We start from the raw sequence: 16,808 nt of genomic DNA on the forward strand, positions 1-16,808 counted from the left end.
GACAATTGCATTTCTACTTTAATGTATTCCCTAGTTTTTAACATAGGAACTATGTATGATTTAAATGGAGATTAATTCTTCCATTTAAAATGCTTTAAAATAATTCTGCGTATGATCTTGAAATCTCAGCCCCGTTCTGCACAGTGCTGCTTTTCCAATTTTCCTTGAGCTACATAAATGAAACTGACAGATCACTGCTCAGATAGCAGCCACATTCTTCCCCCAAAATGTTGCCTTTTTGCTATTCAGGAGTATCCTAATACCAACAAATGCTAAATTAAGTCTGACATGTACCCCTAAGAAACAAACTTGTAAGTTGTGGCTTCAAAGAAAACCTTGAATAAATAGGACACATTGTGTACACCCAGGCTAACATCCAACATATGCTTTAGTTTCCTGATGCTGAGACAGAGCAAGAATAGCCTCTGGTAAAGTCTGATTTGCTATTGCTGGTACTTCCAACATTTATAATGCACCATCTTTTTTTTTTTTTTGCCTGTAAAAACAATTTTTAAAATGTAATTAAGATGACCACAGCAATGTTTCAGAACACAAAATTTCCATGAATAATGAATCATTTGACATGCCACTAGTTTGATCAACAATTACAAAACAAAACAAGAGCATTTCTGATCTTTCCTTTGACAAAAGAACATTGCAACCAATATGTGTATTGCTGGACAGGTGGTTTTATCCAGTTGAAAAGTAACCTACATAATGAGCATTTTAAATTCTTCCCTTTGGTGGTGGTGGCAGCAATCAACATGCCCAACAGTGAGATTCTGCTAGAAGTTATTTAGAACTACAAAAAAAATAGAAGTATGAGAGAGACAGGAATAGAGAAAAAAAATAAGGAAGCTGCATTTCTACAACAGCTAAGACAGTGTTCTTAAAAGACTAGTTTATCTACTCATTACATGGCAAAGACAGGGAAAGGATGGACAGAGAAGAAAGATGACCTGTTCTAAAATTCAAATATTCTGATTTTTTTTTTTTGCTATTACTTAATGCTCTAGTTTATGACTATTTCTGGTAAAAGAACTAAAAGGAGTGTAATTCAACCTCATCTTCCCCTTCTCCACTTTAAGTTCAAATCCTACTCCCTTTGTCCTCCATTCCTTTGGATTTAGAGTATGAAAGTGTATTGTTAAAATTCAAATCAGAAATTTACAATTTAACGTGTTTGCTGACACATGACTTAAAGCAGATCCACTGTTAACAGAACACAGGTTAATTGTTCAAGATAAATCAGTTAACATGCTATAATCCAATGTGAGCCCATCTACACTGCAGACCATAGACTGACCTATGGAAGAAATGCTACAGTGTACATCCATATAGAAAATTTCATCCTGGAATGCAGCATGTTAGAAATGTATACAACAGTCAGAAAGTTCTTATTCTGGACAACACGCAGCCTCAAAGCTGCATCACAAATTCAGAAGTGTGATACCTCAGCCTTTCAGAAACTTCTACACAATGAGGTTTTGAGGAGCTACGCATTTTGTCCTTTTTTTAAACTGCAAAGCAGTAATTCTCTAAATTCTACAGAAAAAAAATATATGAAGTAATAAGACTCTGGGCGACTACAGATAACAAAAGCAAAATAAGGCCAGTTATACTAGCATAAACGAGTTGTTTCCACTGGCAGCAAAACCTGAAGTCTGTTTTTGAGATCTCTCACCACATTAGTCTGAAGGTCTTGCTAGCATTGCAGCTGTTCCACTGAAGGGAAATTGTTAAGAGCCTGTCAGATACCTGTCTTTATTGAACTTGCACGAATAAACAGTGATTACACAATCCTCATGCTTCATAATTTGCCCTTCACTATTTGCACATTTCCATTGCTCCCCCTTTTTCCTTCTCCTTCTATTTTATACTTTGTTTTAAATACGCAGAATGTGGGTTTGTTTCCTATTGCTTGGGAATGCAAGAAAACCAGAGATATCCCGGTCTGAATGACTTTTGCATTGTATTGCTGCACAGATGTTTTCTACTAAAAGACCACATGGTATCTTAGTGATGAATTTTTAGATTTATTGCAACACTGTTTAAAACAATTATTCATCCAACAAACTTGAAGATCAACTTTAAGGTTATCTTGTAAATGCATATCCTTAGAATGCTGAAGTAGTAAATATCTATGATATATCCAAACCATCTATTTAATCAGAAAAAAACTTCAACAGATTATAGATTCCTAAGTTCTAATGCTCTTATGAGAAGTGTAATTACAGTTAAGAGAACCACTTCATTGTTCTTACATACTCCTGGGATCCCTTAACAGTCTAAGGGAAGGAATAGCTTATGATAATGAAAAACTAAACCTGAATTACTTCTATGCACGGTACTTACAGCAGCTCTTCTTACAGTACACAAAAGTTTTTGTTTCTTCAGTTTGGCACAGTTGAAGTACCACATAGCCCCACTAGAGGTTATTTAAAAAACAAGATTTGTTATTTACTCTGTGTCTTAAAGATAAAGAAGATAATTTTTACTTCACCCTAAAGAAGGCAAGTCTATCCTTTTAATCTCACCTACTCCCTCCCAGATAAGAACCTATACAAGCATCCAGGTCTGTTTTTACTCCGCTGGGCTCTGTATCATGTAGCTTACAATTACCAACATGCATGTTTGTCAGAAGCCACACAAATACTACCCAAGCCCAGTGTGTTTTAAGAATCCCTCCTACTTCTTCCTAGTAGAAAAGCCCTTATTGATAAACTGATGAATAGTATAAATGTAATTCTAAAAAGGGAAAAATACTACCTTTAAAATCAATTGTGTGAAGACCCTTCTGGCTTCTAAAAGGTCAAAAACTACATGTGCAGGTAAAAGCTAAGAACTGTTCCACTACTGAAGTAAGTCAGTGTTTTAAGCTATTTATTCTTTGGAGGAATTTGTCTTTTTTCCTACTATCCTCAACACATTTGACTTTTTGATATTTTGATACTATCAAGGAAGTTTTACCAAAATTTTCTTTTTTGGAAAGTAAGTGGAAGAGAACTGGAGAAGGGGGAATAGAAATCCAATGCCAATGAAAACACTGCGAAACAGCATACAAGCCTGACACAAAATACTCTACCTGCCAGATATGTTAATATAATCAAGTGCATCAAGAAAGTTACAACAGTATACCCTGGTACTCCAACTTGAGCAGTGCTTTTCATCGTTTTTTTTTTCCTCTACAAAATTCAGTATTTAAGAACACTGATGTTCTGGCTGTTTGGGGATAAAACTAGCATAACATTACAATGTACTGAGATACTGCAATACGGATAACGCTCAAGACAGCTGTGCATAAACAAACTAATATCCTAGACAAGCAAAATTTCTAGGTAGCTATTTGTCAAGGAAGCCAACTAATTCCTCACCAATTTTGTTCACAGACTGTCTTGTGTATCTGTAGATTCTGAAGGGACAGAGATGGGGTTAAGGCACTCTCTTCTCAGAGGATCCACCAAGGCACCTGTTGCTACAAAACTTTCCTACAGACTTACCACTAGAGACTTGTTTCACAGAACAAGACAAAAAGGCTCATCTGTTCTTACATTACAAAGATGAATTACAATCCTTCAAAACGCGGGGATGTGAATAAGTGTGAACACTTCTGAACATGAAAACTGCTGTTTCAAGACAACCGCAATAGTAAGTTCTATTAAGTCACCATTCTATTCTCAATGAACGTTGTAAGACTTGCAGAAAGCATTTATGTTCTCTCTCAGACACTGATTTTGTGTAAATACTATACACAAACATACTTTAATCTATTGTATCAGATAGTCTTAACTCAAGCTGGAAGCATTTTTCCTCTCATGATTTTATAATCTTTTCACTTGAAGGGGTTGCTATAAGACTCAAACGGTTTCTGTTCAAGCCTCTACTATTTGATTAGAACTACAATGAAAGCTCTTTTTGCAGACCAGAGAGATTTATTGCCAGTACAAAAAAATAATTCATCCAGACCTCATCCAACCCTGTGTAAGAACCACAACTGGGAGCCAGATCATCTAAATCTGGTTTTAAATTATTTTCAAACCAGAAGTATACAACAGTAAACCATTTGGCATTATTGGAATGACCACACTTGCCTGACGGACAATTCCTCAGAGTAAGTGTTCTGTCTGAGAAGAGTTCAGCCCAAACACTTGCAAGTACTGTTCTACATAACATGCTTTATACTAGGGTCATAACTGTATTTAAAACAAGGCAAAGCCCAAAGTAAACACAGGATTCTGAAACCTAACAATATATAGTTATTAACTGACTAAGAATAGTTTTTACAGTATAGTCATGAGGATTATTTAACTTCTTGGACAAAACAGGCTGAAGAATCAAGTACCACATGCGTAGAATATTTGCAGCAGAAAGAACCTGGCCTCTCCAACGCAGAGAAGTCATACACAGCTGGGTAGTTGTAGGGAATCACTAGAACACTAGGAGGCTTTCACATATCACTATACCCACTAGCCAAGAAAACAGATATATTCTCTTGCACACCCCATAAGTTATGGTAGTGAGCAATGTAAGCATCCATTTGACAGACAAATTCAGATGCAAACTGAATCCTTCAAGTTGTTGTTCTTCCCTTTGCAGAATCAGCATACCTGATATGTAGTTGCATATGGGTGTCATCCCACCAACCCCCCCACCCTCCCCACCCCAATACAGCTCAAAGTAATAATGAAAACACTGGAAGGGAACGTACCATCATAGTAGACAATAGCTCCAACAAGCTTATCTTTGCGTAGCATTGGAAAGAGCTCCAAGGCTCTTGACTTGCTGAGGACGTAACTGCTTTTCAGACACTGACTTCCTGCCACGAGGTCATACAGTTTTATTCCAACCCAGTAGTACGGCAATTGCCACCATCTGCAGGCAAAAAAGTTCCAATGAAGTGAAATAAAAAAATGCATGCATGCACTTATTGTTTTAATATAGAACACACTGAGTAACATAGTATGCTATATTACACTAGTTTTAGTTTTGTACTATCATACAAATTCACCATATCAAAATATAGTGAAAAAGTTATGATGTATTGTTCACTTTATTTTCAACTAATCTGCTCACTACAGTAAGTTAAGTACATTCAAGACTGTATTTATCCTAGAATTAAGGTCATAAATTGTTTTTCTACTTCAGTGTAAAATGAAAAAATAAAGCTTGGTTCTTCCTTCAAGACACAGCTTTTGGCAAGAGATGAAAGTCCTGAAACGCACATCTCAGTAACACCTCCTCCACAGACAAGATCAACTAAATACAGTCCACTGCAGACCTCCATGAGCTCCCCTTATTACAAGCCCCCTAAGACAGGAATAAGGCCATACATTAAGATTAATCAAAAACTCACTTTTACAAGTAGCCTGTTCTACTGAATAACTGTCCTTACAGATACAAGAACACCTAACACAAACCACTTAGTCTCTCATAAGATGATGAAATTGTTCTCTTAACAAGAAATTGTCACATACAGCAGAAGGCCAGCTTACTGCACCGACACTGGCAGTTGTTAGGACTACGCAGTACCTTGTAAAGAAAACTATGCTATAGCATGCATTGAAGACAAGGATGTACTGGAAGGAACAGTAAGTAATATTCTGGGATTTATGAGTTCACTCCAGCTGTGAACTCCTCTCCTTCACACCTATTGTAACAGTAAAAATGCACCACAGAGCTGAAGTCCAAGTGGTGCTACTGGGCAGCGGTGATAGCAGATTGGTGCCATAAGAGAATTTCCTCTACTGCAATACAGCAACATCTCACCTCCTGGAGGACAAAATTTGTGACAGGTTTAAAGACACGCTTGGAAAGAGACATCTGTAAACTTCTCTATGTAAATTTCTCTAGGGAAATACCTTGCTTGTCAGAAGAAATGGTAAAGGAGAGGTACAATAGCAGAACTTACTTGTAAACAGGTAGCATTATAGGCAAAGGAGCTGATAGGTGAGGAGCAATTTCAAGCAGATTTGCACGCTCCTGAAGTGCTTCTTTCACCATCCTGTACTGTAAAAGAGTGTATATGTGAATTTTAAGTTACCCAGTTTTGTCTCAACATGCAACATTTAATGGAAAACTGCTTACCAATGCAAATACGTAATTTTTACAGTTCTTTCAGGAACACACTACCATTTGCTGAAAATTTCAAAAATTAATAAAAATATTTTCCAAACAAGTTGAGTACTGTCATTCTGGTATCTTGGCACATCAGTTGAACAATTTTTCATTTGAACACAAAGGCCAACAAGCTGTGTTACTGCTAACTATGAACTGGAAGCTATTAAGGAGGTTTAGAAAACATCCCAAGGTATTGCTTCTGTTCTGATTCCCACGATTAAATCCTGTACTGACTCTGAGTTGCAAATGCAGAAGTGTTCCTCTCCAAATCAATGCGTATCAATCAATATAAAGTTGTTCTTTGGGAGAAAAAGAAATGCTGATTTCTATAGCTAGATAACTATGCTTTTTTTTTACCCCAATTAGTCACCTTTTCTATCTAATGGTATCATGACCATTAAAATATATTTAGTTAGAGAGGTTTCAATAAGACGACAAATTCATTTCTCAAAACAAGAACATCATGCTTCCACCAGACTAAGGCAACACAAAAATACATGCGCATTAACATACAATTGCTTATTTACCATATTTTCTTTATCCATTTTAAAAATCAAGACAATCCCCCTTCTCCCCCACTCCCCCAAATTCCTGTCTGGACAGGTAAGAAGCTCTTTTTATTCTCAAGCCAACCCTTTTTCTGCCCTCCCTTCCCAATATATACACACACAGTCTAAAAGGTACACCTATTAGATTGCCTATAAGTGAATTTATGCAGAGATGGCTGCACCAGTTTCCCTGTTCTGGAAAGTTCAGCTGGAGAATACATTTTCCTGTTTTGTACTGCACAGCCACTATACTCAGTCAAGTATTAAAAAATAAAGAGAAGTTGGATATAATTGGGATAGGGGAAGTGTCTACTAGCAATTTTTGCTTAACAACCAGCATAAACAATTACCTGCTCAAAATCCAACTTCATGATGGCCTTCTGAAGATATCTCACTCCACCATGGATCAATTTAGTACTCCTGCTGCTGGTCCCTGATGAGAAATCATCTCTTTCTAGAAGGGCTGTTTTTAGTCCTGTGTTACCAGAAAACCAAATTAACTTCTTAAATTACACAATTTGTATGTAATTCATTAAAGACACTTCTCTAGGGTAGAGACAATCACAAGAAAAATTACTCTGTACATGGATAAATTTGTATTCAAAGTGTAGTGCACTGTCTATATTGTAATGAAAAATTTTAGCCTTCTTCCTAAGGGAAAAGTCAAAACAGAACTTAAACAGAAGCACATTAAAACCTGGATATTTCACAATAGAAAGGCATTACAGTACATTATAGGGGCCATGCTCCCTCAAGCAAATTATAGTTTGTATTCATGGCAGGAACAGAATATTTTCATGAATACTCTTAACTCTTTGCAGCAGAGAGCTCTAAATCTATCACACCAATAATTCCAACAGCATACCAGCCAGGCAGACAACTGGCATCTTTGTCTTCTTTCTTCAGGTTTGCTTAAGAGGTGCCCTGTGATGGGCTCTCCTGGCACTGATGTGCTCACGCCCAAGGAAGAGCCCCCTGGATCAACGCTTTCAAGTCATCCCCACAATACCACCATGAATCCTGGCACAACCATTATTTTGCTCCCCAAAGAGTTTCCTCAAGAAAGCTGTAGCACCCAAAACCAACCAAACCTTAATGCTATTCTACTGAAACAAGTGATTATGGATTGGAGGAAGACTTGAAAGGAAAAGCATGGTGAACTTCAACAGCAGTGGCAGGGCTCCAATGCAACCGTATTTGTTTAACAGACAAATAAAGAGGGAGGTTTTCCTTAACATAGACGATATTTAAGGTGTAACACATAACTATGTAAATGTACCAGAACACCAGACACTACGTATATTGCACGTTGAAAACTTGCAACCACTTCTAATGAGACCATCATCAGCCACAGGGCTAAGATAAAACATGCTGTGTTCCACAGCTTTGCTGCATCCAAGCCAGACCAATCTTTCAGGTTTAAGACCATATTCAGCATTTCACCATAGGCAATCACTCCATTCAAAACCAACCACTTGTAGGACAGTGAAAAACTAAGTTTATCTGCAGCTTGCTATGTACTTACTACGACAGTGCTCATACAACAGACATCCTCCTTTTACACATTATATAGGCAAAGGGCACATACACAAAATGTTAGTTACTAGACAGTACAAAGCATTTCAGACACATACTCAAAATGCATGACACTGCCAGGTGCTGACAGTTTCATTAGCACAAAAAAGGGATAACCACATGGCTCAGAAACATTCATACGAGTCCAGAACACAGTGCTTTACCATGAACATTGAGCATTATAAGGCTTGTTCTAACACACAGCGTTTGCATGTTTGTGTCCCCAGTTACACCGAAGGACTGGAAAAAAGCTTTCTGTGGGTGAAGGCACGCTGCCTCATACAGCTATGACCCTCCACACCCCAGTACTGCCTGCAGTACATCCTGCATACGAAGAAAGTGCTGGTACCCTCGTCATGAAGGAGACTGGCATCAGGTTATTTGATGGAAGTTAAAAGAAAGGAAGAGAAAGGAAATGTGTGATTAACAGGTGCTTTCTAACGATAAGATACAGGCAACAGCCTGTATCTGGCACACAGCTACAGGACAGCCGTCGCTGACTCCCAGTATCCAGCATAAGTAAACCCAACTAAGAAAAGCACCACAGGACAAGAACATGGCAATCTTTCACTTACAAAACGTATGTAAACATATGTAGAAGGACAATCTGTTACAGAAATTAGCATAACAGACCCCCCTCCAGCACTGGAGGAGTCTTAAAATTAGGCAGGCAAGGCAAAAGGAAATTCAGCGATACTGTTTCTGAAACCAACAGCAACAACACAACTGCGATTCCCAGGGAGGAGAGCACTACCTGCATTAGAAGCTATCCCTCCGGTCCCTCCTTCACCGTCTTTGAGGATGCCTTCATATTTTTGGTTGTTGAAAGTAGATTTTAACATCCGTTGGTCTCCCAAAACTTATGTCCTTAAATTATTACTGGTAACTTCCAAAGATCAGAGTAATTTATTTTTGTCAAATGTAACAAAGATTAATGGATATAATCAGAAATAATTTGGTGAAGATATATCAAACACATGAAAAGCAAGATTTGTTGTTAAGTGAAGCAAACGGAATAAGAGAGCAAGTTCCATGAATGAACAGCAACAATACACAATTCATTACCAAATGCCTAGGAATATTTCACACTTCAGAATCTACTGATATGATCATAATATCTAGTCAAAGGATAAATATAGATTACCTGTAATATTTTCTGTTTACCTTTAAAACTGCATTTTCCACCACAATATAGCAAAGGCAGAAATTAAAAGATACCTTTTCATGTATTATTAAAAGGTAACTTGGTAATAAACTGAATTTGTATTCATCTCCCAATGATGAATTACTTACTGCTTAATCCATTTCAAAGCAATCACACCTTCTGGACAAGTGTTTTCTAATTCAGACTCCACATAACACTCTTGGAGTCAGGTGTTGCTTCTTACTTCTGACATAACTACATGTTAAGAACCTGAAGAATTTTATGACTATATACTACTTTTTGTACTGTATTCTTTCCCCACTTCAGTTCCAAGAACTGAAACAAGGTCAAAACACAGACACTAAAATAGTGATTGATTCCCTTTCATTGGCCAATTCCGCTAAAAAACAACAACAATGGATAGACAATATTCCAAGATAAGCTTTTCTCAAGTCTTTACACAGCTTTTTGAATAAAAATACAATATAGCATTTTAACAGAACAGGACTTGATGCTACGGCCTCTTTCAGAAAGAGAACCTGTGCATTCTCACCTCCCTATTTAAAGCTCTATTTTCACTGAACTTGTAAAATTACTAGTCATCTCTGAGAGCAGTCAAGTTTGATTAGGACCTGCTGGCTACGGTTACCGTGCGAGGTGGATGACAGCAGGTGTTGGTGTCCTACATTTTCACCCCATAACTAGAACTCTGCACAGGACTGAAAGGCTGCAGAAGCTGCCACACCTCTATCAGGCAACAGATGATTGATACTACACATTCTCAGCCTCTCGCAGAAGTCAGGTAAAAAACATGATCTTAAACTCATTTTACTTCAAGCTTTTCCTAAGTTAAGGCTACACATAAGGTTAAGATTCAATTCTGCCACTTTGAGTAGCTTCTTAAACCAGTTACACAGCTAATCTCCCACAAGAGAAAAAAAATCAGAGCACAGATCTACTCCATGCACCTGCAGACTGAATGATGTGTCTTCATTGAGAATCCAAACAGACTTCTCTAAATCTGCAATATAACAACCAGCTATAAAGCAACAGAAGCTGTAGCTATCTCACATTACAAGAAATGAGCTTGAGAGCCACTATGCCTCATCCAGAATTCATGCTTGCCCCTTTCAACGTACTTGCTAGAAGTGCTGTGTCTGCAGCAAAGAGAAGACGCTTGCACAAGCGTGACTACAGATAAACCTGCTAAGTAAGAAGCAACAGAAGGTAAGTCCCTCCAGGAGTGGCCAGCAAAAAGGCTTATGTTAACGTGAACTGCATAAGCATCTAGACAGTGAAGACTGCTGAAACAAAAATAATGACTTTTCTTTGAGTTCATTTCAACTTCTGAGATCAGAAGGAAGTTTTATAACCAGGCATTCAGAGGACATGTCCTCGACCTTCAAGTGATTTTGAGAAAGCCAATCTGATTAATTTATTATAAACCATGTAATCCAAGAATGAAATGCAATTTATTTTCAAGTCTTACCCCTGGTGACTGCGTCTAAAGCACAGCCACATCCTGTTGCTCCTCCACCTATAACAAGGACATCAAATTCACGTGTGGTTTGTAGTGCCAAAATCTGCTCTTCTCTTGTGGGAAAATCGCGCTTTATTGGAACAGTCACTGCTTCTGCAGCTTGGACATTCACAAAGGTACCCTACAATGATTAAAAACAAAACATAAGGATCTGTATTGTGCGTACAAAAATATACATGTACACATACATATACATGCAACAACAAATCACAGCACTTTTTATAAACATAAAGGAAAACTCAAATATCCCAAGTCACCTAACCTACATATGACGACAATACTGTATTAAAACATGGAACAAGTAGTATTAACAGCAGTAAGGGTTAACACACACTGAAGTAGGTAAGATGAAGTAAATATAATGCTGTATTCAAGTGCTATTACTTATGTTATAACTAGGAATAGACTTCTGCTATGTGAAACATTACAGGATGCACAGGAAATAGTTAAAAAATACACAGGTTCTCAACTGACAATAAAATCCATCAAGCAAAGGACTTAAAGATTAATGTACATTTTATACTTTAAAATTGATTGCTTGTACAGTGGCATTAATCTAAGCTCAAATTTGATTAAGTTCATAAGACTACATAGTTTCTTCAGTGTTTTAGTGTACTCTATTTGACAATAAACTATTTCTACATTTTTTTAAAAATCTTCTAAACAAAGCAAATTATATCCTTCAGCCTGCTGAAACTTTTCCTTACAGTGACAAAAAGTTAGCAGTGTTGCAGTTTGCAGAGCAGTTCAGATTTTACTGAAGTGGTTTGGGAATCTCTCCAGCACACTGCTGATTTTCCACAGGCCACCCCTGCTCCCAGCGTAGTGACCCTGGTGAGAACGGCTGGCACGCCTGCTTAGTCCACAAGTATGGGCTGTGGTTTAAATGTTAAGGCTTCAACTTGTTTCCAAAGGCCCTCTTCAGTTAATATAGATTTAAAATGAATTCTGTAAACCTTTGCAGTCACTGGAAATCACCAAACCTTATTACTGAGCACATATTTCATGAAACATGAACCCACAGCAATGCCTCACGTAACAGCACAGTAATTGTACACACAATAGGCTACAGATAGGCATCAGTTATTCAAACAGTTAAATAGGATGCAAGATCCTAAGTCATGTGTGCTTCCTCTTTGTTTTCAGCTCCAGGTCTTTTCCTTACAACTTTTCCTCATTCACTATTGTCCCTCATTCTGCACACAGCTAGGCTGTGACTCTCTCTTCACTATTTATTTATTGAATATACAAAGGATCCATCTTTTCCACAGGAGAGTAAATTCGTGTGACAAAAATACTACTTTCTTACTATTACCTAAAAAAAATGTACTGTTCAAATAATCTCTTTCCAATCACTACTTACAACCAGCATTAATTTGACACTGGCAAGGAAGCTCCCTTATTCAAGTTTTTATTTCCAAACATTTCTTGAATAAGCTGAATTAGACGACTTTCTCAGTTATAAAATAATTTTATTGCTTATTGCACTGTTAACTGTGAATTACGATTCCTACAGAAGTTGCTCCTACGCTCAGTCCCACCATACAAACACACCACCACGTGCAGCTTGCCCTGCCTTGGTGTTTCAGTCATTGCTCAGCTGATCTGAGTTCCCCTGCAGTTACGCAGAGCTATCTGCTCGTACAAGCCGCCTTCAGGTTTTAATAACTCCAAGCACTTCCCCTGGCATTTGCAATGGGAAGGGAATATACACCTGCTATAGTAAAACAGCTTGACTGACAAAAGGTAACTCAGCCGCTTGCAGCCATCTGTTCCTATCTGCAGCTGAGCGGGTTTCCAGAAGCTATCTGGCCAAGTGGTGCAGCTCCTCTTTAGCAGGCAATTCGCTGGTTGTCACAGAGCTCTGTGAGCAGACCTGGTGAGTTAAAGGTAAGCGATTCTTGCAACACACCCACTGTAAATTAACAGCCAATTCAGCCATGCACATGAAGCCTAAACTCGGGTTCAATTATGATTGAAGAGTGTCATTTCTCAGTGTCCCTATAAACTTATCGCTACTGTACAACGGGAAAATAAAGTCCGTAAGCAGCAGTCGTGTCTGAAGGAAGTGCATATTCAAGAGACAATTAATGATCACATTCATCCCGTAATCATGTGTTACATTGACTAGAGTGCAAGCTCATGCAAATCAGGGCAGCCACAGCTACTTCCATTCTGTGTGTTACAGCTCAGTGAGGAAAACTGGGCTAGACAAAGAGTGCTCAACTTTATCTCAGGAAGATATGTTTCCTTACTATAATAAAAGAAAAGGGTGAGATTTAAAACAAGGAAGCAGAATCTGCTGAATCACGACAAGCTATGGCATTACTACTCGTTTTTCCATACGTGCTGCTCTCAGTTAGTTGATTAGGACGTCAATAAGACAGCGCACTTTGAAATCAAAAAAGCTATAACTAATAACATCTATCGAGTAGATCAAAAGGCAACAAATTAATAACAGACCAAAGCCAGACTCCCTGCTTCCCTCCGCCCACCCCACGTTAGCGCACTGCCTCGCTCGGCGCCACAGGCTCAGAAGGAGCCGCTGTAACAAAGCGAGCGGACGCGGGTTCTGGGTGCCACAGCAGGAGTGCGGGCAGGCAAACCACAGCCGGCAGCCGGGCGGTGCCCGCACCCGAGCCACGGGCTGCCCTTGCTCCGAGGCACTGCAGCTCCAGCAGGGCTCTGCGGGCACCGCAACGGAAGGTCTCCTCCTCGAGGGCCCGGCTGCAGCCGCAGAGAGAGGCACGCATGCTGCTGGCCCCAGGAGCTCCAGGAGTTACCGAGAGCAGAGAGGTTAAGTCAGAGTGAAGAGGAGGAGGACCCTGACCAGCCTCCCCATGGCATCACCTCCTCACTCCCGCACATCTACACCCGTGGCGGCTGGCAGAGACCACCCAACGAGGCACAAAGCCTTGGGGCTACACAGAAGTTCAGCTTCTGCATTGCTCTGCAGCCCGGTGAGTCCTGGGCACTGCCACCTCCCGCCTGGGAGCTGGCGCTGGGAGCGCCCTGGCACTTCTCTTCGCTCCCTCCTCCGTGGGCTTCCCCTCCCAAAGCAGGGCGAGGGCCACAGGAGGTGTTTTCCCCGTGAATAGCTGGTAACTGCAACGCTGCAGCCTGCCTGCCTGCGTCGGCAGGGTAACAGCCAGCGCTGCTGTTTGGCTTCCCCCACTGTCCGTGGCTCTCCTCAGCAAGCTGTTGCATTAAGCACGCATTTTAGAGCCGTATAATTGCAGGGAATGTACACAAGCCACTGATACCAGTTTCCTACTTTCCCTAAATACCGCCCTGCGACTAACAGATAACAGCGCTGAGAAGGAAGTTTAAGACAGATGCATCCATGGCTTATTTCTGCATGCGTTTTGGCTGATCAAGTTCAGCTACATATGTTCCACTTTATAAGCTTTAAACGAAAATTGAAAATCCCCAGCTCAAAATGAAGTTTTGCACTAGATGTCCAGATGTGCCTTCTTCAGCAAAATAGGTGACTGTTTTCAAAGTATTACCTTAACTTCAGGAAAATAGGAGAATACATGAAAAAGTCAGAGTACAAGAAGTGCTGACATCATTAAAAAAACACAACAGAAATAGTTAAACTAAACACGTTATCTACAACCAATACAGCAGAAGACAGACCGGAGTCCCAAGCAAATAGCCACTGGTACAGCAAGAGCATAGAAATCAGCACACCAGAAACTGAAATATAAGCAAAGTGATTAGCACACGAGGAATTGATAGAGATATGATTCATCTTGCTGTCAATTAAATGTGAGACTGAAGAAAAGCTGCATACAGGGATTCCATCTGCAATAACGTGATTAGTTTGGCAGTGAACAAGTATGTTTACTGAAATAAGCAATTGCTGTTTATATCTACAATTTCTCAGGCAAGAGTTCCTTGAATGGTTTTGATTACACTCTTAGCGAGAAGAAATGTAGTTTGGCAGTTTGAATTCAATCAAGAAGTTATAAAGTGATCTAGTAATCCATAAGCAAGTATTCTTGTTAATTTGGCTAATGCAAATCACCAGGTAGGTTCACAGAGCCAAATTTATCATCCATATTCATTAAAAAAGAAAATGGAAGTAATTAAAAATCCAAAGGCAAGCCCTGATGCATTATCATATTATCACTCCCTGCACTGGACTCCCCGTGACAAGCAATTCCCGACCGCCCAACAATGCACTCGCGCACCGGGAAGAGAGAAGGATTGCTGGGTGGGCTTCGCTAGGGAGACACAGCGCTCTTACAACTCCAGAGCAAAGCAGTGCTTTTTCCTCGGTGACTACAGAAAGAAGTACCAGTAACCCCTGAACCAAACCAAGCACACTAAATAATACCCACATCATACCCAGTACAAGCCTACTTGGCTCAATGAAGGCACACAAAGCACGAACGCGGCAATGTTGTCAGCATCTACAAGAATGCATCACCTTTGCCAATCCTATCCTTCAGCTATCTGAATATTGGAGGCCAAAACAATTATGTACACAGTGCTTCAAGTCTCATGTAGGGGTCCAACTTCACCTCAGGTGATGTGATTCTTCTTTTCAGGAGCTCCTGATCATTAGAGAATGCACTGTACACAAATTTGAGAGCTGTCTGCATTGTTTAAGATAAATTTCATTTACAGTGGTAGCACTGAAAGAAATTTAGAAGTCTACACACATTTTTGCTTTATGTGAAAATCATTCAGAAAGGACTAGTTTCTTCAGACCTCTGCACTACCATCTGCAGGGATTTCCCCAGCTGTTTCCCTTTCTCTGGAAAGGGATTTTTTTTTTTAAAAAAAATAAACCAAAAGCCTCCCTGTCAGACCTAGGCACTTGCCCTCAACATCTCAAGCCACCAAGACTGCACAGAAAGCTCAACCACCTTCCCTAAGGCTAATAGTTACTCAATAGGAAAGAACACCTCCTGTGCGTTTACTGAGATTTTGCTTGAATTAGTGTCATTCCTACTTATTCCCTTACAGCACAGCATTAAACTAAGCCAGCTTATTAATTCAGTAAATACCCCAGTGATCAGGTTACCATTCGAGACACAGAAGTGCAATATTCATCTATCAGCTTAGGAGTTAAATTCAACAACAGTTCTGTCATGTCAACACGTTCCCATCCTCCTCCTGCTCAGCAGGAGCTGTGTGTTGTCAAAAAACACGGCACAATACGAGGAGTTGACTGAACTGCTTGTATGTCTGCATATGCCATCCATAATCAGAGGATATATATCTATATTGCCTCAATTGCTGTTGCAGAAACATTCTCCCAAATGTCAGCATTTTTATCTGTGTGTGCATAGAAAAATAAGTTGGAATAAACAACCTGAAAAACAGGACAAATTTGAATCAATGGTGCCTTTTATTTCCAAGGTGTAAACACCCCACAGCTGTTTATATACAGGCGAGGTTAGCTGTGCTGACTGTGACATTTTCCTCACAGTCCAGCTTCGACCCTTAAGCCTAGAGAGAACAATATACATTTGAACATCTGAAATTGCCAATACTCACCGCTTTCAGCAGACAAACCACCCACTAATATGCTTGACTAACAGATCCAAGGGAACTCCCAGCCATTCTCAAGGGCCAGAAGCTTGCAACCCGTTAGCTTTTTCCCTTGGAATTACCTGGGACAGCTGAGTTTCACAAACACCTAGTATCAGCTGAGTGAACATGGAAAACAAAGAGAAAAGTCAGCTATGTTGTGTGTTCAGAATTATTAAACAAGGTCTTTTTTCTGTAAGCGGGTGCCCCTCATTCCAGGGGGCTAGCCACTGCACAGACACCCAGACCCCCTGGGTGAGGCAGGACTTACAGACATGGGGAAAGATGGAGCATGCTACTGCACTTGCATTTTATTTTTATCTTATGTGATGGATTCTGT

General features: G+C 39.6%; 1 protein-coding gene across 3 annotated transcripts in view; it reads right to left on the reverse strand.

The window, feature by feature from the left end:
* GPD2 (glycerol-3-phosphate dehydrogenase 2) overlaps positions 1 to 16,808 on the reverse strand; it is a 59,442-nt gene that overhangs the window by 27,915 nt on the left and 14,719 nt on the right. For all 3 annotated transcript variants that reach the window (XM_083841436.1, XM_083841435.1, XM_083841437.1), the window contains exons 3-6: positions 10,874 to 11,045; positions 7,016 to 7,140; positions 5,909 to 6,006; positions 4,709 to 4,872 (exon numbers count right to left, since the gene is read on the reverse strand). In XM_083841436.1, coding sequence (XP_083697562.1) covers positions 4,709 to 4,872; positions 5,909 to 6,006; positions 7,016 to 7,140; positions 10,874 to 11,045 — 559 coding nt within the window. The remainder of the gene's footprint in view (positions 1 to 4,708; positions 4,873 to 5,908; positions 6,007 to 7,015; positions 7,141 to 10,873; positions 11,046 to 16,808) is intronic.

Source organism: Anser anser, assembly GCF_964211835.1.
Source record: "Anser anser genome assembly, chromosome: 6".
Lineage (NCBI taxonomy): Eukaryota > Metazoa > Chordata > Aves > Anseriformes > Anatidae > Anser > Anser anser.